The sequence below is a fragment of the Aptenodytes patagonicus genome, chromosome 6, assembly GCF_965638725.1.
Source record: "Aptenodytes patagonicus chromosome 6, bAptPat1.pri.cur, whole genome shotgun sequence".
Taxonomy (NCBI): Eukaryota; Metazoa; Chordata; class Aves; order Sphenisciformes; family Spheniscidae; genus Aptenodytes; species Aptenodytes patagonicus.
This window is the reverse complement of record NC_134954.1, coordinates 58403506-58426443: the sequence shown is the minus strand read 5'-3', so window position 1 is coordinate 58426443 and position 22938 is coordinate 58403506. Positions and strand designations below refer to the sequence as shown.

The 22938-nt window shown below is 61.3% G+C and overlaps 1 protein-coding gene across 18 annotated transcripts in view; it reads right to left on the bottom strand.

Moving 5' to 3' along the window:
• The window catches only part of TNS1 (tensin 1), a 70284-nt gene that overhangs the window by 5078 nt on the left and 42268 nt on the right, over positions 1–22938 (bottom strand). For 8 of the 18 annotated variants that reach the window (XM_076342860.1, XM_076342863.1, XM_076342864.1 and 5 more), the window contains 16 exons: positions 20212–21909; positions 17704–17790; positions 13764–13942; positions 13416–13554; positions 10973–11065; positions 10067–10102; positions 6665–6839; positions 5128–5996; positions 3649–3735; positions 2834–2965; positions 2310–2402; positions 1679–1756; positions 1505–1576; positions 1257–1425; positions 943–1011; positions 557–589 (listed from right to left, as the gene is read on the bottom strand). In XM_076342860.1, the coding sequence (XP_076198975.1) occupies positions 557–589; positions 943–1011; positions 1257–1425; positions 1505–1576; positions 1679–1756; positions 2310–2402; positions 2834–2965; positions 3649–3735; positions 5128–5996; positions 6665–6839; positions 10067–10102; positions 10973–11065; positions 13416–13554; positions 13764–13942; positions 17704–17790; positions 20212–21909 (4009 nt within the window). The remainder of the gene's footprint in view (positions 1–556; positions 590–942; positions 1012–1256; positions 1426–1504; positions 1577–1678; positions 1757–2309; positions 2403–2833; positions 2966–3648; positions 3736–5127; positions 5997–6664; positions 6840–10066; positions 10103–10972; positions 11066–13415; positions 13555–13763; positions 13943–17703; positions 17791–20211; positions 21910–22938) is intronic. The other 10 variants (XM_076342867.1, XM_076342876.1, XM_076342868.1 and 7 more) reach the window with 8 other exon arrangements.

Below are 22938 nucleotides of genomic sequence, written 5' to 3'. Positions count from 1 at the left end.
TGCAAACTCAAGTTATAAATACAGGGGAACAGAATGTGAGACAGGCCCAGGCCATGGCATTTCTAATAGGAGAGAGGAAATATCCCAGCAGCTGGACATCCTAATAAAAACCCCTTTGCTAACACAATGGCTAAAATTAGTGGGAATTGGCCCCTGGAAATGGGCTCAGCCGGCAGCTTTGTGCTCCCGTGGGTCAGGACAGGGAGGAGAGGAGGAAAGGGAAGAGCCAGCCAGTGGCTCACACGCCATCAGCGTAACCCCCAGCTCTGCTCCATGACCTGGCTCCCGCTGACTCCACTGGGAGAGTTTCCAGTAAGGCCAGTTCAGCAAGGACCATGCCTGCTCTGACCAGGAATCTGGGGCTGAAAGATGCTTCCTGAGTCCCCGGGACCATGGTCTCATGCTTGGGTGAAATGTTCCTGCAGCAAGGAGCTGAGCCCATCTCATGCTGCCCTGCATGAGGGCAGCCAATGCTGCATCTCCCAGACAATGCTCAAACTCAGGCAGGAGCCACCCCGACAGCGGCTGGGAGGAATCGAGCACGGAAAGTACTTACTTGGCTGGGCCGCTGCCGTCAGTTTTAGTCCACCTGCAAAGAGAAGAGGAGGTGTGAGAGATGGTGCCTCCTGCAACCCACAGAGAGACAGGGCTGTGATGGGGGCCACCGCACCAACGCTGGAAGGCCAGCCTGGCTTTGCACAGGCTTGGCTCTATGGAAAAAAACTGATGTGCCTCTCCCTCAGCATGAAGATGCTTGGAGGCACCAAGAAGTCACCAGGAGAAGCTGGTGTTGCCCCACAGTATCCAAGGGGACCCTCCATCCCTGCCTTCTGCAGGAGCAAGAGGGACGGAGCAAGCAAAGACCCTGCTCCAAGCAGCCCAGGAGCCTGGGGCAGGGAAAGGGTCAGGGGACATGTGCTTCCCCCGGGTTAGGGCACTCACTTTCGCTCCTGGGGGTCCAGGTCGCAGAAGGTGACAGTGTTGAGGGGGTAGTGTCGTCGGAAGAACAATCTGAAACACAAGGCAGGGAGTGTCAGGGCCAGGGAGCCCCCACCTCTGCCCCATCACAGCCCAGCCCCACCAGCATGGAGGACACTCCCATAGGTCTCTAGGATGCTCCAGCAGTCAAGGACAAAGCCCAGCCCTGCCCATGACCAGGCTCATGCCACCCCAGGGATGTCCTTCACCAACACACTCCCTGGATCACAGCCCCATTGGCTTTGGGGACCCGGGGACGTGGCCATGGGGGCTCTTACTTCCTCTGGTTGTCGGTTAAAGTGATGCCTTGTGCGGAGACTTTGAAGTGGACGATGGTAGCGGTGGGCGTGGGGTCGGCCACCAGCGTCTCGGCAACGGCCTTCGCAATGGCCTGGGGGCCCGTCAGTGACTCCATCTCCACCGAATTGATGAAGAGGACGTTGCAGGCTGGAAAGGCAGACGGCAGGCATGGGGTCAGCCACTACTTCGGGCCACATTCACCCCACAGCAGCCCCTCTCTACTCACCCGCACCCTGTTTGAGGAGGTCTGTGGCCGAGTTGGTGGCCGACACTGTGTCTTTCTTTTCCTCCATGGGATCTAGAAGATACAGAGTGTTATTGCTGCTCCCTGCTTGGAAACCTACCCTGTCCCAGGCAGGCTGTGGGGGCAGATGCACTCCCTTCTGGCCCTGGCTCTTACCTCGGTCAGGTATGACCAGCTTGCAGGGCAGGGCCAAGGGCATGATGGAGTGCTGGTACACCAGAGCTGAGAGGCAACCTGGGGAGAGAGGGGAGATGGTCAGCGCAGGGCTGGGGACACGGGTTTCCCCAGTGTTAGGTCATTGTTGCTCCAGGTGGATGGGAACAGGCTTTTTGGTGGGTTTCTTCACTGTGGTCCTAATGCCACACGTGGCATTTCCTCTTGCTGAAACCACCGTGCCCACAGAGGGCTCAGGGAGGGGGCAGAGATGCCAGGGCCACCTTAGGAACAACGAATGGGGCAGAGGTCCTCGTGCAGCACCTCAGAGCACATTAGCCATGGGATAACTGGAACAAGGGGAGCCCCTGCCCTCCACCCTGCCCAGCAGCACCATTTGTCCTACACGTGTGTGCAGGAAGGTACGTACCTGTGCATATACGCACATTTGTGTGCACTCATGAGTGTGCACGACGCCAGAGGCTCCAAATGCCCACAGGACTCAGTTATGCAGAGACAAGAGGCAGTAACAGAGGTGGGGGCTCTCTCCCAGATTGTCTGCTTTGATAGTCCAGCAAAGGCAAGGCTCTCGCAACCCAACCCCACATGTGGGAAGCACGCTGGGGGCACTCACCAAAATTGGGCTCGTTGGGGCATCCTTTTAGTTTCACACCCCGCGGGCTGGTCTCGATGAGGAAGTGCCTCACCAGCTCATTGGTGATGTCTCCTGGGAAGAGATGGGATGTTCTCACATCAGAGCCACCCTACTCGTCCTCCCACTCTGCAGTCCCACGTGGAAACCAGTGCTCCAGCTCGAGGGAGGGGTCGCTGCCACTTCGCACACCCTCCTCGAATCCGGCCCTTTGCACAGGGTCAACCCCAAGCCAGGGTCCCCCATGGTGTTGGTAGGCCAAGGATGCTGTGCCTGTTTCGCCATGCCAAAGCCCAAGATGCAGATGCCCCTGAGCCCTCCACAGCTCAGGGCAGAGGGTGTCTGGTGCTTCCCTGTGCCCTGGGAGGGGAGAGCTGGGAGGGAGGGATCCTGCCACATCAGCACATACCCAAGGGCACGACTGGCTCAGCAGATCCAGCTGCCCGCTCGCCCCGGCCGAACGATGGAAGGCATCTCGGCGTGGGATGGAGAAGGGCACACAATACCTTTCTTGTTCTGCTGCATGACCGTGGGAGGTGGAGAAGCTACTTTCATGGCGAGGCCGTAGGCTCCCCGGAAGGAGTGGCTGTCTCGGATGATGAAAGCCCCTGGCTCCCTGTCCTTCAGCAGTGCAATGGCTGCAGGAGAGAACGGCAGACCTCAGAGCTGGCACAGTGAGAGCCGACGAGCCCTCTAAAACCAGCAGGCGTGGGTTGGGATGGGGCGCCCCAGCTCTGTGGCCTCACAGCTGGGCACCATGACGTTTTACTGTCCCCCCTGCACATCTGGATGGGGGTCTCAAGTGGGTCTGCGGCCAGGTGGGGGCTCATCTGCCCCGCCCTGCCTCCGCTGCCCTTGCGTGGGCATCTCAGAGCATCCATTCCCCCACAGCCCAGCTCTGAGCAACCGAGCACTGGAGAGCAGACAGGGACCAGGGGCCAAATGCTGAGACCTTGGCCCTGAAGGCACCTTGCCCCTTCCTTGTTCTCCCCTCTTATTTTACCCATGTCTCCAAGACCCCTCTGAGCTCTCTCAACTCAAGATCTGGATGCTTTGCACCCCAAACTGCATAGATCCACTGCACGCTGTGGGGACCAGTGTTCCTCCACCAAGGGGAAGGTTTGGGGAGCCCACATCATGCAAGCCTGCAGCTGAGCTGGGCTTCAACCCTCCTCTGCCATGGTCTGAGCATCCGCAATCTGCCTTCACTCTAATCCAGCCCCTAAGGGAAATCCTCGCTAATCCCTGTGATCCCAGATACACCCCAACTCCCAACCACAGCTCACTTGACTGTATTCTTTGCCCTGTGCCATCTACCCACCCTGCTCCCTGGAGATCTCCGGTTTATACCAGTACTTGGAAGTGTCCTGCACAAACTTGACGTTGGCACGAGTCTCGGGGCTGATGTCTGCAAGGAAGGAAAGAGGAGAAGACAAGAAAAAAGTTAAAAGATGCTGTATCTAAAACTCCACATGAGTTTTTCACAAATCCGGCTAAAGCATTTACTCCTCCACCTCTTCTCCGCCCCAACACATTGCCTTAACCTCAACCTAATCCTCCATACCCAGGCAGGCTGATCATCACCTGGACTTTATGGGGCTGCTAGGCATCTAAAGCTAAGCCCAGACACAAGGGCCCTCGAAGGGCTGTGCCTGGGATGAGCCTCCTTGCCACAATAGGCAGAGACAAAATGGGAATTCATCATTTAAAAGGGAGCTGGCCAGGTGAAATGAAAGCTGTCGGAGGAAAGAGATATGTCCAGGGGGTGGTGGGGAGATCCCCTGACTTCAGAGGACCTTCACTGCTCTCTAATGTTCAAGATTTGGCTCGTCCATCACAAAAATAAATTCCTTCCTTTATCTTTGCTCTGTGCAGAGGAACTGGACAGGTCGACCTACCCTCAGAAACGCAGCCCCCAGCCCCAGCCCTGCCCTGCCTTGCTCTGTGCCCATCAGTGGTATGGCCCCAATGGGAGCCAGTCCTCTGGCCATGAAGCCACCGCTTTGCTCGGGCAACATTTCCAACCACCTGCTTTCCAAAAACAACCGAGCAAACAACCCGGCGGGCCAGATAGATAGCATCTCTGCTGGAGACGTGTTATCAGCCCTCTGCAATCTGGTTGCCTTCAGAGAGGCGGGGGGGGGGGCTTGCTCCCCTCCCCGGCCCACTTGCTAATTGTTACGGTTTTTAATTGCTTGTGCTTCCCGGCTGGGAAAGGTCCCCAGCCACGGCGAGTCACGGGGCTGGGGCAGGCGCCAGAGTACCCACAAAGGGCTGCCCGCTTGGCAGTGAAACCGGCCCAGCAGCCGGAGCCACTACTGCCCCACGGCTTTATTCCCCTCGTCCTATCGGCCCAATCTTGGCGTCACCAAGGTGTCCCGTAACGGGAGGCAGCAAAGGTGTTCCAGGCGCAGCGGCACCTGAGGCACGGCACACTATTTGAAACAAGGAGGCAGCACCACAGCGGGGTCTTGGCGGGGTAAAGCCCGCCAGGAATGGGGCCAGGAGGTCAGCGCATCCCCACGGCGGAGAAAAGCTGCCTCGGGGCGCTTTGATCTCCCCGTACACAACTCTGGGTGTTGTTTACACCAGCAATGCCGGGTCAGTGTTTTTCCTGTTTGGATTTACCAGAAAGTGCAGGAAATGGCCCGAGCCCCGGTGGTGCCGTCGGTTTGCAGATGGGCAGGAGGGGTAAATCGGGTCGTGGCTGCAACCCCTTCCCCACCGGCTGGCGAGGAGGAGGAGGGGAGAGCCCTGGGCAGGGCAGGGGGACATGGGGACCTCCAACAGCATCCCTTACCTGGCATGGAGAACTTGGAAAAGTCCGGCAGAGTGTGAGAAAAGGTGACGGTGCTCCCACCACTGGGGCTGGACATGCCGCTGGAGAGGGGCGAGGACGCCTTGCCGTTGATGGTGGCGTAGTTGGGCAGGCTGCTGGAGCGGTCCCCGGCCGACATCCGCCGCTTCTCGGGCAGCGCGGGCTGTGGCGTGGGGCTGCCTTGGTGGTAGGCAGCCGAGTCCGGGGAGGAGGAGTGTGGCGTGCTCGTGCCGGGATAGTACGCCGGCAAGACGGGGAAGGACGGCGTGGAGGGAGGCTGGTAGCCGGAGGAGCTGCTCTGCCGAGACAGCGTCGGGCGCCTCTCCTCCGGGCTGGGGTAGCCATACAGGGGGCTGCCGGGGGGAACGGCCACCACAGCTTGATGCCTGGCCAGGCTGGGGCTCCCCGGTGGGGCCACCAGGTTGCCATGGGCCGCCACAGCGTGCCTGCCCAGCCCAGGGCTGCCAGGAGCGCCGCTCACGCCAGGGTTAACGGCTCTTCGCCCAAAGCCGGGGCTGGGCGGCGTGTTGGTAGCCACTGTCCGGTGCAGGGTGCGGGGGCTCCCTGGCAGGACGTGGACCCCCACCACGTTGACCTGCGGCTGCGGCCGAGCTTGGGGGTCCAGCTGGAGGCCAGCTCGGCCATCGGGGTAGTCGGGGCTGGCGTACGCCGAGCCTGGGACCCCACCTTGGACCATTGCAAAGGAAGATGGAGACGAGTTTTGGTAGCTGCTGTGAGCAGAGGGCATCTGCGAGCCGACAGGTGACCGGTAAACAGGCTCAGCCGAGGCATGGGGAGGTGTAACCGTGCCATGGGGGCTGCCCTCCGACGGGTAGCTGCGGAGGGAGGCCCTGAGGAGAGATGAGAAGAAGGAGGATTCAACTCCATCCCTCGTTCCTGCTGCTGGCTGGCACCCTCCTGTGAGTGGTGCACAAGGAAACTGAGGCATGGCGCCAGTGAGCTGCTCACTTGCTCAGAGGCAACGGTGGGATGGGTTCTGCCAGCTGCATGAAAGCAACTGGAGGCAGCTTTAGTTCCCCCATGCATCCAAATTCCCCCTCAAAATATGACTTTCTGAGAGACAGAGCCTTTTTCCAGCTCCTCTCCCAGCAAAATGCCCAGTTAGTTCCACCCTGCCAGCCTTGCCAGGTGAGCTAGTGCAGGACACCCCATGGGCAGGGTGGAGAGGGGACAGGACGATGTCTCCATCACACCACAGGGCACTGATGCTCAACCCAACCCAGGGCTAGGGGATAGCACAGACCCCATCCCTCCTCCTGCCCCGAGGGCCAGGTTCCCAGTGAGATGCTGCCAAGGACCAGTGACCACCAGTGACCGCCACTGACCCAGCTTTGTCTCCTCAGGGCAGTGAGCCGCATGGTTAACCAGGACACCTAAACCCTGCCTGAGGAGACGGGGGTCCTTGCAAAGGCAATTTCAAAGTGGGAGCAAGCCTGTGCACCAGCCAGGATTAGGCCCCAGCCCCACCAGCCCCCAGAACCTGCACCCACTGCCTTACCCGTCCACGCTGTGAATGGGGCTGCTGGTGGAGACGGGGCTGGGGACAGTGAAGGAGTTGGTGAAGGTGCCGTTCCTGGCAGGCACCTCCGGGCCCCCAGGCTGGGTGGCAGGCAGGCTCCCTCCCCTGCCCGTCGTGGCCGTGCGGGCCACTGACTCGACGTAGCTCCTGGGCTCTGTGGCAAAAGAGAAGGGGAAACAGATGAGCCCACAGCTCCCATGGGAAGGGGGCCATGCCCTTCCCGGTATCCCTGTTTCAGCCAGTGAAGGTGCTTGAGCTGAGCTCCTCCAGCTGCACATTTCCCCTGTCCCTCGTCCCTCTTCCCCCAGGGGTTGTGCAAAAACACATCTGGCTCATCTGGGCCTTTAGGTTGCTCCAAGGGATGCTGAAGACCCCCAGCCAGGGCACAGGGAGGGGGGTTGTGCCCACCCCTTTCCCTGAGGGGACCAGAGCAGCACATGGGACCTAGGTCCCTTCCCACGCCACGGCCCCTCCACCCTGCTCTGAGTCAGCATCCCTCCCCGCCTGGGATGCCACACAGCACACTTCGTGCTCCCTGCTCATCCCCAGCCCCTAAAAATAGAGCCGGTGATTCTGCCCAGCCTGCGCTGACTCACGCGGGACTGAGGACGATGCCTGGCGGTCCCTGCCCTGAGCAGCCCACCTCTGCCAGCCATCTCCAGCAGCAGACCAGAGAGCAGCTCCAGCTATTTCCACTGCAGTATCCAACACTCTCACTCCCAGCCCGGCTTGAAACCAGAGCTCACGAGCATGACCAAGAAAAGCAATTTTCCTTTGGAGCTGCCGAGCTGTCCTGTGCCAGGAGCAGCGGGCTGGGCTGGCTGTCACCAGCCAAGGCAGCCGCCAGACCCAGCCCTCCCTCCTCTCTTTCCCCCCTGCCTCCTGCTCCATCCAGGCTGCTCCCCATCCCTACAATAGCCTCTGCAGCCCCCAGCCCCCCCACAAAAGCCGCACCGGATGAAGGGGCTACAGCTTCAGCCCCATCCCGTGACCCCGCAGCCGTGTCACACCTCAGCTGGCACATGCCACCGACTGCCTCCACGCTGGAGCGCAACACCCTAAGCAAGACCCGCTGGCGTCAAACGCTATATGGGCCGGGCATCCTTGCAGGTCCCCGGCTGGCCGTGCCTGAGGCGGCTCCACAGTAGTAATTAACATGACAAACATTATTATTATTATTAGTCATAACAGCTGGGCCCCAGCTAAGCCTGCCGGCAAGCCAGCCCACTGACAGCCAGCAACGCCAATGCACAGCTCCGTGTTTGGTGCCAGACCAGGGGGTGGCAAGGAAAAAGACTGTCATGGGTCCCCCTCCTTCCCCCCACCCCGTGTCTCCATGCCCCATCTGCCTGCAGACAGGGGAGGAGTCGTCCATCCCTCAGGCTGATCTCCCTGCCCAGCCCTGCTTAACCACCCCAGGAAAGATCTGAGCCAAAACAAGACCGAGGACCTCAACACAGGCTGGGTACCAGCATCCAAGGCAGGACACGCAGCTCCGAGTGACAGGGATGAAGCACTGCCCAGGGGGACGCCCAGGGCAGCTGTGAGAAACTCATCGCTGCTTAGGTAATTAAATTAATTTCACAGCTACTCACTTTTCTCCCCCAGCTCCCCACCCCAGACTAAAATTAGCCAGACAGTACATATGAGTCAGCCTGCAAGAGGTTAAGACCAAACGGCTGTGAAAATGCCAGCCCCTCCTGCAAAGGTGGGGGCTGAAGCGAGGCAGGAGCCAGGGACTCGGGGAGGGGGGACAGCTCACGCGGGAGCGCGTGTGCAAGCATACGTGTGCCACAGCGAGGTGTGTGACCATGGGCACGTGTTCGAGTCGTTTGGTTCAATATGGGAAAAAAGAAAGAAAAAAAACCTGGGAAGTTTCAGGCAGGGTTTTTTTAGGTTGAAAAAATCAGACCTTGCCTCCTAGTGTTTTCTTGGAAGAGGCTCTGGACATGGGAAGATGGTGGGAGAATAGAGAGGCCTTGAGTCACCGGGGGGTGGGCAGTCATTCGGGAATCCCGAATCTGAGCAGGGCTGTGCTCCAGTCAGAAATCCCCAGCACTGCGACTGCATCGGGCTGTTTTAAAGCCTCCCCGGAGGTGGCAGCCGGGCCCTGAGCTCCTGCGCTGCCAGAGCATCCCCCGGTCCCAGGAGCAACTGAGCAGAGCCCAGTGGGGCAGGGATCCTCATGGAGCATGTGGCTGGATGCAGAGGGTGTTAAGCCAAAGATTTGTTAAGCCAAAACACCTGTCCCTGCTCAGGACTGCAGATTCAACCCCCCAAAAACCATCATGCTATCCAAGAGGAAGAAGGACAAAAGCAGGGCAACAGACTGGCGGTGGCCACTCAGCCCAGCCAGTGCGGGGTCACCAGACATCCTTTAATGGACTCAAGAAGCCATCGCTGAAAAATCAGCTCTGGAAACAGAACATTTTCTTCAAGCAAACACTTTCTCCAACATTACACAACGTTCGGGTTTGGGTTATGTGCATTTTGTGGAACTCCAGAGGAGAAACACTGACAGGTCCCGGGGCTCTGGGAAGTGTTGCAAACTCACCGAGAAGAGACATCATCTCCCCAAAACCCATCTTGAACACATAGTTCCCCATCCCGGCCCTGAGGGCCCAAAGTTTCATTAAAGAAGAAAGCAAAACCACACAACTGTTAGATAGCAGGCGGCACTTCAGGGAATTGCAGCCGCTCCTGAAGCCTCCATCCCCCCGGAAGATGTGACACCCCGGAGCCTGCAGTGCCCCCACCATCGGCAGAGCCGCCCCCCAGCTACCGTCCCAGCTCAGCCCAGTCCTCGGATGGGAGAGGTGGGGGAAATTTGGGCAGCCTCCCGGCTGGCGGATGATACACACCAGCTGCCAGCGCTGTGCCGCTGCCCAGCTGGCTGAGCTGGCAGCACGCTGGTGGCCTCTGCGCCTGGTGACCTTTTGTGCTGCACTTCGGTTTACTTTTGCTCCCAATGGCAGCAGCAAAGCCAGAAGGGAAGGGCAGGAGCCTAAAACCAGGGCTGCTGCTCCCAGCCCCCCACCAGGCTCGTCCGAAGCTGGCCATGACGTGCCAGCATCCCCAGCGTGCCGCCAGTGAGGATGCCACGCACTGACAAACAGCTCTCAGCCCCCATAGATGATCGCCACCCAATGTGACAGACCTCCGGCTCCAATTTAGACACTGGGGGAGCCAACCATGACATGTGGCATGACGTTCCCTTCCTCGAAAGGGAGCGGTACCGGCAAGACTCAGGCTCCTACATCCCTGGGGGCCAGTGCAAGGGAGGGCTGCTGGTGCAGACAGCCGGAGCCTGCTCTGAGCAATGGTCCCAACAGTGGGGATGAGCAGGGAAGAGAAAGACAGAGAAAGAAAAGCCTTTCTTACCTTCTTCAGAGCCACCGCCCGCCTCCCCTTCTAGCTCTGAGACAGAGGGGCAGGGGAGCGATGGGAGCAGGGAGAGGAGGAAGAAGGGAGGTGCGAGACAGAAAGAAAGAGAAATCCAAGTTAAGCAGCTTTGCCTTAGTCAGACAGGGGCACACAGAGTGCAAAGGAGAGCCCCACACCTCCCCGACACTGCACCTCAAACTGAGCTCCTGGCTTCGGGCACCCCCAGGGCCCACCTGGGCATCCCAGAGATGATGTCCAAACCCCAAGAGGCTGGTTTCAGGTGGGGAAGAGGAACAGAGGGGAGCCACTACCAAGGGCTGCTCCGGGAAACCCAGCAAGCACCAAAAAAAGCATCAGCTCGCCCTTGGGGGCAAAGCGAGAAGGGTCTCACTGGGTGGGCTCAGCCAAGCCGTGCCCCCCAGGCTCAGCCAGGTTTTGGGGGGGTTACACTCAGCTCTGAGATGGCCCAGGAAGGGTCCCCAGGTGCTGGGGAGCAGTGAGGTCTGGCTTGGCAGGCTGCTCTGGGACATGTCCCCACGAGAGCAGGGCCTTTGCACCCAGAGACCGTTCTCCGGGATGGAGTGGGCTCTGGATACTGTTCCGGCTGACAGGCTCAGCTCCCAGAGAGCAAACCCTCTCCGGCTGTGCTGGGGAGAAGGGATGGAGCGGGTGAGGGAGGGAGGAGTATGAGGCTGGGGAGGAGGCAGGACCCTCAGGGCAGCACCAACATCCTCCACCCTCACACAGTCCCAGAGTCCCCACGGGAGGTGACAAGGACCCCAGGGCTACCTGGCCCCAAAAGGGAGGCAGAAGTGCCTTCTCCAGCCAGAGGACCCTTCCAGGGGTATCCTCACAGATGCCCCCCTCCCAAAAACCACCTGTAGCCCACGTGCCTGCACTCACCTCCCACTGGATGCAGCAGGATCTCGGCTGGGTTGTGGGGTTTCAGCCCTAGCGCTGAGAGTGGGGTCTTGGCCAGGCCAGGGGGAGAACGCACTGTCGGCATGGAGGATACAAGAGCATTAGTGGAGGGGTGGGAGGCAAAGCTTCAGAAAGGCCCCATGACCCATCCCACCCACCAGCTGCAATCAGGGGCTGCCAGGAAGAGCCCTTGTGTGAAGTAGCACCCCGTGGAAGAGCACCAATCCCCCTCTCCATCTGGGGATGCACACAGGGCGGGAGGTGGCCGGGAAGAAGCAGTCTGCCCCATTGCGGGGCTGGCAGGATGGAGAAAGGGGGCAATTCCTACCAGGGCAGGCCCAGACCCCATCTCCCAGCAGCATCCCCACAAGGGAATGGTCCCACCATAGGCACGAAGCCTCTTTCTTTGCCCATGTGCAAGCAGCTGCCCCCCCCCAACCCCACAGTCACAAACCTTAACCCCCCTCTGCCAATCTGTCTGTCTGAGCTGGGACCGGGCTGTCCCGGAGCAGCTCATCACCCCCACGAAAGGGGCAGCAGGACTGCCAGAAAAACCCCCACCCGCCAGACCAGCTCGACAGGTGGGTGAGGATGTTCACACAGGGCATGTTCCCTGAGGGGTGGCAATGCAAACATGAGGTCTGTACCCCTGTGCCCATACGTACATACCAGGAGGAGCTGCGTATGTATGTATGACTATGGTATGGATGCACCAGCAGTGCGGGGCGGCAGGGTTTCACGGGGCTGGGCGGACCACCCTGAGCCAACCGTGCCTCCTCTCCCCTCCTCCCTCCCGGGTTTGACCCATCTCCCTGATGCTGCATCTCCCCGGGGGAGACCTCCAGGTCTCATCTCCAGCAAAAGGGACCGGAGGGCACATCCCTCCATCAGCATTTGAACATCCCCAACTGGTGGTGCGGGCACAGGGCCCACAGTGAAGCCGGGAGGCGGCGGATGGTGGGTGCTCCGGAGGAAAGCCAGACCCTTGCCCCGAGGCCAAGTCCCCCAGGCAGCCTGAGGCTGGAGCAGCCGAGCAGCCGAGTCCCTGGGAAACTGAGATGGCAGCGCCTTCCCCAGCGGGTGTCCGATTTCCCCAAATCTGGTCTGCTGCAAGCCGCAGTGTCAGCTCACGCCTCTGTTGGCTGACGAGTGGCAGGGTCCTCCTGGGGCTGGGAATTCCCCCGGGACCACTGTCTCCCCATGGAGGGAAATCTCTCCTGCATCTCTCCCCAGGGGGCACTTTGGCGAAGCCTGCAAGCTGCAGCTTCAAACCTCCCAGTCCAGCACTGGCCAAGAAGCACTGCCTCCAGGCCACATCCCCAGCCAGGCTGTTCCCGTCACCTCTGTAAGTGACTCATCTCCCAAAACGAGCCAAGGAGCTGCTGCCCCGGGGCCAAGCTCTCCGGGTCCCCCGAACAACAGGGCCATTTCCAAGCTGCCAAACGCCCCGGGGACGCTCTGAGATAGGGCTCAAACGCCAGTGGATTGCAGGGGAGGAACAGCAACAGCGCAGGAGGAAACAGCCTCGAGCCCCATGGGCTGAACTATGGGGGGGCAGGCGGCCCCGTTGTGACCAGGACATGGCATCAGAGGGGGCTGCGCCCAGCCTGAGCATCCCCAGCCCTAGAGCATCCCTCAGCATCCAGCCTACAAAAGTGGTTTGGGGGGGGGAGGGGGGGGGATAGGGGGAGGGGCTGCCATCTTTTTGATGGGTATCCCAGTTGAACCGGCTGCTCCGTTGCACTGGTGCAGCCCAAGTCGTGCTGCGCCGACGTGAGGCTGCTCATCGGGGTTAGTCACTTGAGCCAGTCACACAAACCCGGTCCACACAAACCCACCACGACTGCGCAGTCAGGGTTAGTCAGAAAGGAGGCATGCCACACCAGAGGAGAGGAGACAAGCTGCATGCAAAGGGCTGGCATCTCCCAGCCTTTTCACCTTCCTGCCCTGGAAACAGCAAGCGAGAAGTGGCACAGCATGCGAGGGTCTGCCCTGAGCTCCCTCCCGGTCTTCAGTCCCTCCTGCCTCCCCCTGGCTCGCCTGCTACCGCAGCCTTGCTGCCCTTCTTGCCATGCCAGTAGGAAAGATGGGGAGGTACAGCACTGGGATGGGGTGAAAGGATGCTGTCTTTTGGAACCTGCCTCTCTCCTTATCCCACCTTGGGATCCTATCCAAGAAACGCCCCAGTGAGTGGAGCATGGGAAAAAGCCAACAGGAGGGTGCCGAGCATGGGATGCTGATGGCAGTGGGATGCTGATGGCAACATGGAGTGGTGGGATGCGGAGGAGAGAGGAGGATGGAGAGAAGGAGTGATTAACATGGTGGTGGGTGTCTGGAGCCCGGAGCTGTCTGACCCTTGGCAAACTTCTGGCTTGCCGAGAGCCACCCACCAAGCCCCTCCGCCTTCCGGAGCCGCAGCACTTACAGGGGTTGGAGTAAGGGGTTTGTGGCGAGACAGGGAAGGCTGGGGTGGGGGGAGAAATCTCACCGCCGCCAGAGGGTGGGCTGGTGGGGGAGGCACCCTCCATCTCTTCGAAGGCTTCCTTGTAGCTGTGGAGGTGAGGCTGGGGAGAGCAGGAGAAAGGGTCAGTCCCACTCCTATGATGGGCACGACCCTCCAGGACACCACCACAAGCATCATTAACCCCCAACCCTGCAGGATGCCATGGATGCTAAAAGTCCCATACGTCCCTCCAAGCCTTCTCCCTCCCCGGAGGTGGCTGCACCCCACCAGCAAGCACCTCCCCCCAGCACCCTCCCCACCCCGGCACACCTCTTTGGGCCTCCCTCCAGGGTTGGCCGCAATGGTGCTGACCACCTCAGGCGAGAGGACGGTGGGGCTGCGGGGCGAGCTGGGCTCCGGTGAGCTCTTCTCATAGTGGCTGTCGCTAGGGGTCCGCTTGCGGGCAGGGACGGCACTCTCCTCCGGGGGCTTCTCCCGGGACTGCACCCCTGCAGGGCAAGCACAGGGTGGGAGATGGGTGAGGAGGTGCCAGCTAAGATGGGGACCAGCAGGAGGTGCTCCGGGGCTGATCCGAGAGGTCTCCCCAGAGCCGTGTGTTGTGAAGTGGGCTCTGCCCGGCAGAGATGGCAGCTTCAGCACTCACCTGCATCTAACCCCAAGACCAGCACAGTGAGTTTTGAGCTGGAGCAGCTATACCCTACAGCGGTGGTCCCAGGCCAAGCAAAAAAGCAAGGCAGGGTTGTGGCTAGTGGCTGGATCACTGCATTAGCCCTCCCAAGCACCTCGAATTTTGGGCTCAGGGACAGCATCCCCCGGCAGTGGGTGCGAGGGGCAGGAGCATCCTGCGAGCAGGCCAGCGAGCCAGCCCAGCCCCACCAGCCAGGAGAAGGGGACGCTGCCTGCCCCCGCCCCGCAGAGCTGGCGAGGACCAGAACCTCCTGACAGTGTCATGGCGGGAAAGGGATGAATCCCCCAGGACTGGGGTGGCCGTGTTCAGCTGCATCCCTGCTCCCACATCTGCACGCAGCTTCAACCACAGCAGTGGAAAAAGCCCATTTTTGTGAGTCCCCAAGGCAGAGGGAGCACCGGGTCAGGAGGAAGGACCCCAACAGAGGGATGGTGCAGGGAACCCCAACAAACCACTGCTGATCTCCTACCCCTAAAAGGGGAGATCGACATCTCCTCTCCATCTCCCCCCAAACCTCCTTCCCAGACCCCAGCACCACCAGCCACCAGTGCCCACAGCCTGGGGCAGTGCCAAGGGCCTCCGAGACCCCGCGGGGAAGAAGGGAGAGAGCAAGTCACCGCGGGAGAAGGGGTTTCTCCGGGCTGTCGGGATCTGGTAGATCCCGTTGGCGATCCCCATGTGCTGCGATAAAGCCCAGGAACGGGGCAAAGCCAGCGCAGGGCAGGGTGCTTGGGGGGCTGGGATGAGGGGTGCGACCCCAACTGTCCCAGCACCCAACAGGGCCCAAACACACTCTCCGCCCCATCTCGCCTGATGAAGAGGTTAATTAGGGCTCAGGGACGATGGTGCTGGGTTCGGTGAAGGGGAACCATGCAGAGCATCACGGGCACAGCTCAGAGCCCCGGAGGACTCCTGTTCCTCCCTGGGACCCACACGGCAGCAGGGTAGCCCCTGGTCTCAGCCCCACTAGCAGAGGTGACAGCACTGTCCCCTCCGCCTTTCCCGGAGAGCCGGGGAGTGCTCACACTCCCCTTGGCCCAGCACATTGGGGGGAAAAAAAAAAAGATAAAAAGGAAAAAAAAAAAAAAAAGCCAGCATCACGCTCCAGGAAATGCACTTTTCAAACACCAACTCCTTTCCCACGGGCTGGCGGAGGAAAACCAGCCATCAGCTGCTTCCCCTTGCTCCCCGGGGCTCCGTGCGGGACCCACGCCTCGCGCCCGCTGACCTCCCCTCTTCACTGCTCCGGCACCCGCACCAGCGCTTTCCCGGCCCCAAGGAAAGGGCTGGGAGCGCGGGAGGGAGGGAGGTGGCCTGGGTGCATTTCTAAATAATCAGCCCAGTGAATGGCAACAACAATAAAATCACAGCTCGGGGGGAGAGGCGGCCGGGCTGCAAGGCAGGGGACGCAAGCCAACGGGGCTGGCTCCAGCCGCGGAGGCGGCCTGGAAAATTCCACTAAGAGCGGCTTTGAAACACAACTCCCCGATCCCTTCTGCAGGTGCTCACCGGCGCGGGGGACAGCCATTAAAAAGGCCTGCGGAGGGGACAGAGAGGGTCTCTGGGAAGCCACCCTGCAGGCACAGTGGCCATGGGTAGCATCATATAGAGCCACCCTATATCTTTTTCCCTGCTCCTCGCTTTAAGGGAACAAAGCCCTGAATTGTGAGCATAGGAAGAAACAAAATGGGGGAGGAAAAATAAAGCAAACCCTTACATTTTATTTTCACCCCTCCACTTTGTGCACTCTGGAGTGTCCTGCGTGCTGCAAGAGCATCACCAGGAGCATCCCTTGGCCCATCCCAAAGTGAGCTGCAGTGACCAAGCGCTGCAGAAAGGCAGGGACCGGGCTCCTTGAGTCGCGCACGCCTGCCTCACTTTGCATTTTTCATTTGGGAAGCACAAACAGCAGCTCACCAGAGCCCGGCTGTCAGTGCACATCACACAGCTACAGCGTGGGACCCCCCGCTCCATCCTCCGGGCTGCATGTCACCCAGCTGCAGGGTGCTGGATCTGGCCCGTCAGGACACCCAGGAGCTCACCAGGCTTTGGCTGCTCCGCTCCCTAGACATGGAAAGCAGCCGGGGCCGCGGGGAGGGGAGGGAGGAGAGGGGAAAAAAGGGACTCATTGTTCGGGAGCCGAGAGTGGGAAACTTCACGGGCTGCCCAGAGCAAAACCTGGAGGAAACCCAGGCTCTGAGCATGGCTCCCCCGACCCCCTGGGTGATTTATGGGCTGGAAACTACACTTGAAAAACAAACTCTCCTTTACCCCGCTCACTGTACCCCCTCAGCAGACATACAGCCTCCCTCAGCCATGGTACCACCACCAGCCCCCCAAGGATGCCCTGCCCAGCTGCGGGAGGAGGGGTGCCCATCACAAAGGGGGAACAGCAGCCTGCACCCCGCTCCCCACCCTCGCCCCCACCACCTCTGGCACTGCCACCCCTTCTGCTGCCCATTTAACTCCCTAACCTGGCAGCAACCCTCTCCCAGTAAAGTCCTGCCCTCGGACTAAACACAGCTCAAGGGCTGGGGAAGGGCAGGAGCACAACAGCGGGGGGAGGAGGAAACAGGAGGGATTTAAACCCAGGTGGTTTTGCAGCTGGGGAGCCTGGTTTCTGGGCCAAATCAGGAGGCAGCTGCTTTTTGGGCATAAGATGCTGGAGCTACTGCCAGGCAAGAGCCAGGCGATGCCCCCACAGTGGACAGGAGAGGGCAAAGCAGCATCCCATGGCCCTTGGGATGCGGCACCCAGCAGTTAAAGCCACACAGGGACACACGATGCCCAGGGAAAAGAGAGATGCAAACTCGCTCCCTGCCTGCATGAGGAACAGCAGCAGACATTGCCCTGTACCGCTCTCCGCCAGAGCCCAACTCGTCCCATCCCACCGGGCACAGTGTACTGCTCCCCTCCTCACAGGGCACTTCATTAATGTGGCCGTCCATGTTTCACCCCAAAACGAGCACAGCCGGGGGCCCTCCCTCGCCCAACCCCCAGCTGCAGATGGACCCATGGGAGAAACGCCCAGACTGAGGCAAGTGAGACCCTGCTGGGCCAGGAGCTGGCTGAACCAGGGGTCTGCGGAGCCGCACCCCAGCCCTTGCCTCCCTGAGGGGTGAGCCATGGCCAGGGCAAAGCTCAGAGGGGCTGGAGCGAGGGTCCGGATCCAGCCCAGCAGTGAAACCCCACCAGAGAGCAGTGCCAAGCTTGGATGAGATGCAAAACCAAGCGTGGGCAGGGGAGTCTGTACCCAGAGCCAGGGGCTCCCCCATCACTGGAGAAGGTCAAGGGGGCCCTGAGCATCGCCCTGCTGAGAAAGGGGATCGAGCCTGCATGGGGAGGGTCTCCCGAGCCTCCCTCCATCCCACATCCATGCAACACACGGAGCACTCAGCATGCAGGGATAGGGGAGGAAGGAGGGATGAGGGGGAAGGAGGGAGGAGAGAGAAGGGAAAAGGAAGGAAGCATGAGAAGGAAGGAGGGAGGAGAGGGATGGAAGGAGAAGGATGGATGGGGAAGGATGGAGGACAAGGAAGGAGGGAGGTGGAATGAACGAACCGGAGAAGGAGAAGGACCGTTGCTGGTTCAGAGGAGGACGGGGGACTTTGGTGCTCTTGTTGAGGTCCCTGAGCTTGGCGTTGTACTCTGCCAGCATACCAGGACGGGGGGTGCAAGGAGGGTGGGAGATCACAGGGGACAGACACAGTCCCCCATGGGGAGAGGAAGGGGCAGACAGGACAAATGTCACGAGATACAATAGGGAGAGAGAGAGAGAAAACAAGAGAAAATATTAGTCAGGCTCCAACAGGTGAGCCTGAAGTCGCTTGGGGTCCAAGCTCAGACCCCGCTTGGAGCTGCTTTCCCATCACCCAAATTGCCTGGCTCCAGGCACCACTTAAACCCACATGGGAAATCAATGGTGGCTCCCAGCCACACGTGGCCTTGTGCAACGCCACAAATGCCCCATCAGTGTCCCCTTGGGGACGGCACTGTGCAGGTCCCCACCATCATTGGATGCCTGGGGCTGGGACAAGAAGGGATGACCCCAGATGCCTCGCAGGGAGATGATGGGGACTGCAGAACAGCAGGACCAGCTCCTTTCTGCAAGAAGGCGCTGGGGATGCCAGCGCTGCCCCATCCCATCTCTTCCCCTCCTTCACCAGCTGGAAGCGGGAATGGGAGTGCTCCCCCACCGGGCATGGAGGAGGTGTGAGATGCTCCTCGTCGCTGCGCTGGGACACACAGGCAATTTATAGCAGCAGAGAATGTAAACAAACCCATCCGTGCCCCGCCGTCCCCATCAGCTGTCCCCTCCCGGCGCTGGCTTTAGGACACCTCGTTCCTGCCGGAGGTCAGGCCACCCGCCCGCACTGTCACCGCCTCGGCACAGACGGCCAGGCTCCAGCGGGGACAGGTGGCCGTGGGCTGGGGACCGTCCCTGGGACACCTCTCCTCAGGAAGCCCAAGCGGCTGCAGGGGGTTGAGAGCGACCCCAGCCCAGCCTTGAGGACCTGACCCCAGGGTTGGGGGGGATGGATGTTTTGGTAGACACCATCAAACATCCGTTACCCACCCACTGCAAATACTGCTCCTCCTCTCCTGGGGCTCTTCTCTTTTCCACCCCATTTTTTTCCCTCCATACTTGCAGGGGGAGATCTGCTCCTTATAATATTCAGTCCAGACATACAGCGTGGTTTGGACATCCCTATGTTCTTGGGTTTGTTTAAACCCTCTGCACAAGCCCTGGGTCCCTCTGTGGATCCAGCCTGGATCACTGAAGTCGGGTTCGGATGGATGCAAACTGCCCCCAACACCTCTGCGTCCCTCCACATCCCCCTTCCCATCTGCTGGCACCCCTCCTGCCCCCCGCCCCGGTGTTGCAGTGACTCAGCCCCCGCACCTAGGAGGTTGGTGCTGTTGGATTTTTCCAGCCAAGCCTTTCCCCCCTCTCTCTAATGCCAGGCGAGTTTCTGGACTGAGCGCAGAGCTGGAAGGGACGGAGCTGCCAAGCCCCAGCATCACGAGCTGGCCCCCAGCCTGGCTGCAGCTCCGAACCCTTCCCAAATGTGGCTCCGCAATTCAACAACTGCAGCCAAAGCAGCGGGGAGGGAGGGCACTGAGCTGCCGCAGGGCCACGGCACCTCCTTCCCAGGGGGCTTGGACGCTCTTCATCCCCAAAGCCCCTGAACCAGAGCCGCAGGAGGGCAGGGAGTCAGAGGACGCAGTTTCCCCTCTGCAACACAGAACAAACACCTTCATCCAGCCACGGCACCAATGCTCAGCGCTGCACCCAGCCAAGCATTGCACCAAACCTCCCTGGCAGGGCTGGGAAATGCCTTCCCAGACCTTGACCACCGCCCCAAGGCCAGTTCCAGCTTCAAACCACCCAGGGCCAAGCTGGCTGGGCCACCAGGACGGAAAGGCTGCTGCCAGCCTGCACCCTGGCCCCCCTGCTCTGGCAGCACCCTGGCTGCCCAGGGAGGTAGTCCGAGCACCAAGCCTAGCACGCTGCGGGGAAAGCAAGGGCTGAAATCAGGAAGGAGCCCAGCTACATTAAACACAAGGCAAGTGCTGTGCTGTGACCTTACACCAGAGCACGCTCCAGGCAGGGAGAACTTCATGTCCAAGGCAGAGTCCAGGCAGGACACCCTCAGCCAGAGCTGAAAACATCTTCCCAAACTGGGCCATATTCTCCCCGAAAGGGAGAAATCCCCCTGGGACCCAGTGAGTGGCCCTGCCACAGGGGACAGACCAGCCCCATACCCCAAAGGGGTGAGGATGGCGAGGCCCAACCCCCTCGGCCACCCCTTCTCCCTACCTCTGGGCGATGCTGCTGCGGTCGGCAAGCTGCAAGGGGGGGTCTCGACAAAGGAGAGCAGCACAGGCTGCCCCCCTACCCGGCGTGCCCCCACGGCGGGTGGCTCAGTCCCAAGCCCGGATCCGGCATGGATGAGGAGTCGCCGCATCTCCCATCCCCAGCTCCACCATGCATGCCACCCCTGCGGGCTCCGGCTTCTCGGGACACGCAGTCCCCCCTGACCCCCCCAAGGAATCAAAGCATCCTACCTGCCACCCTGTGGGCCACCAGGCCCTCCAGATTCAAGGGCTCTTCTGCCGACCTTGACAGGTCTTCGTAGCTCTCCGGTCCCTTGGGGGGCATCTGGGTTTGTGGTGGGACAGTGGGGGAAGGCGGAGAGGACACAAGGAGCTGCTGAGACCCAACTGGGCTGTAGGAGGTGCTGAGCGGGAGGATGCCCATCGGTGCTCCGGCTGGGGCATGGCTGTAGCTCCTTGGCTCTGGCACCGGTGCCGGCTGGTAGCTGTAGGGCAAATAGGTTTCCCGATACTCGTGCACCCCATAGTCCGGCTCCCCGGGAGAATAGGCTTTACCCCCAGGCTCGGAGACCACGGGGCTCACGGAGGTGCCAAAGGACCTCGGCTGGACCACTTGTGGAGCCGGCCGGGTGTAGAGACCGGCAATGGGCTGGGCCGAGAGGGAGGAGAGCAAGGGTCCTGCTGGCTTGTCCTGGCGGAAGGCGGCAGGGATGCTCTGCGATTTGTGCACGGCAGGCGCAAGGTCCAGCATGAGGACGTCGAGCGCTTCAATGGACTGCTCAATCTCCCGGCGGGAGGGCGCCCGGGGGAATTCGGGCATGCTGTGGCTGTGCGGGGGCACCGGCTGCAGCGGGCTGGGCTGGGGGCTGCAGCTGGAGACGCTGGGGCTGTGGCTCTCCACGCCACCCTCCTGCAGCCGGGAAGGCGGCCGGCTCCCTCCTTGCTGCTGCCAGGAATTCAAGCCCCTCTGTACAGCCTCCCGGCTGCTGGTGCTGCGAGCCGGGGCCTGGGGCAGCGCTGGGGTCGCATCGTACTTGGCCGTGTCCACCGCTGGGAAGGACCGGGAGCGGTAGGCGCCAGGGGGGTCGTAGCCGTATAGGTAGGGCTGGGAGCCGGGCAGCGGCTGGGGCTGGAGCCAGCCTGGGGCGTGGGAGCCTGGCGGGCGCTGCGGGTAGCCGGCCAGGTTGTCCTGAGTGGATGCTGAGGGCCGCAAGGGAGGCAGCGGGTCACGGAGGTGGTGGCCCATCAGGGTGTTCTGGTTGTTGTAAGGGTAGCCGCCGTTGGAGAGCGGCTCACCGTCGTACAGCCCCTCCTTCAGCAGCTTCTCGGCCCCGTTGCAGCTCGAGGGGCCATTGGGCAGGGAGGAGAGGCTGCCCACCCGGGGCGCCTCCTGGTAGCCGGCCTCACTGGCAGTGGTGGTGCCATCCAAGGAGGAGAGCGTGCCCAGGCTGCCCACGCTGTGCCCATCCTGGTTGGGCAGCTCGTCGTCCAAGATATCCGTCTCCCGCTCGGCCACCAGTGCCGCGGCGTTCCCGTTGACGTGCACCTGAGCCGGCACCACGTGGCGGCCTGGCATGGCAGGCAGGCGTGCCGGCACGGGGCCGGGCGCGTGGTTGTGCATGGGCGGCGCGCTTTCTAAGCCGAAGCCGACAAGGAGACGATCCAGCTCCCGCTTCTCCTCAGGGCTCAGCACTGCCTGGCTGCCGGGTGCCCCGGGCACCCCCGGCTCATCGGTCCGGTCAGTCTTGGTGGAGGCGGTGGAGTTGCCCGAGTCGCTGCTCACCGAGAGCGTGTGCTCGACGTGGTTGGGCGTTGCCGAGAGCGGGAGGCGGGTGGCGTTGACGGCGCCGGTGCTGCCGTGGAGGGAGTCTTTCTTCTTCACTTTAGCGTAGAGGCTCCCGTCCAGGGGCCCTTGCGTGTGCCCAACCTCTGCAAGGGGAGAAACGAACACGAGACCCCAGATCAATTGCTGGCTCTCTGCACAGAGCTAATGGGTCCCATTAGCCGGTGGTTTCGATCTCTTCCGTGCCGCCGGAACGCTTAATGACCAGCATCGCCGTCTCCTCGGCACCCTCCGCAATCCCACGGGCGCCACCATGCAGAGACACCGGAGCCAGACCCTCCCCAGCCCCGTGCCCCCGCGGCCCCCCCACTCCACACGCCATCCTGCCCTGCCCTGCCAGCACCACCTGCTCTGCTGGGATCCACCAAAATCCCCCCTGGCTCCAGGCATCATTCCTGGCAATTCCCCTCCATGGCTGGTGAAGGCCAGGGCTGCCCACACAGTTGGCCATCACTTCACCACCACCCTGCTGCTCCGCAAGGCTGAGCCGGCCCTGAAGTGCCACGCGGCACCAGGGACGCAAACAGGGAGGGTGGGGGAGATGCACCACGGGCCATAGCAGGACAGGCGGAGGCAGTCAGGATCTGGCCTTGTAGCTCTGCATGTCTCCAGCTGGATGGATGTACTCAGCCCACGGGTGAAGGACAGATGAACCACAGACCCACCTTCCCCCTCCCTGCCCGCTCTCCTCCCAGATGATGCACAGATCCAGCCAGCCGCCCATCCTTGACATTTTCTTCCCTGGCTGCAGACAGGCTCCCACCCTTTCTCTCCTTCATCTTCCCTCTCTCAGCCCGGGTGGATCTGCCCCGGACCTCTCCTCGCTGCCGGACGCTGCCTCGAAGCTCCCACACAGGCAGCACCTCTGCCCAACCCCAAACATGCAGCATCTCCTCCCCGGGGAGGCACCAAGTGCCCCACAGCCCCGAAAGGCTGGGGGGCAGCCAGGGCACAGCAGCACCACTGCCGGCAACCTTGCACCCCAGCTGCAAGCCTCCCAGCTCCCACCACCCCCAGCAGCCCCAACACCACAACCAGCTGCACCCTTTAAACCTTTCCAAACGGGGCAGCCAGATTTTGGGGGCAGAGGGGGACCCCAGCCACTGAGACGGCAA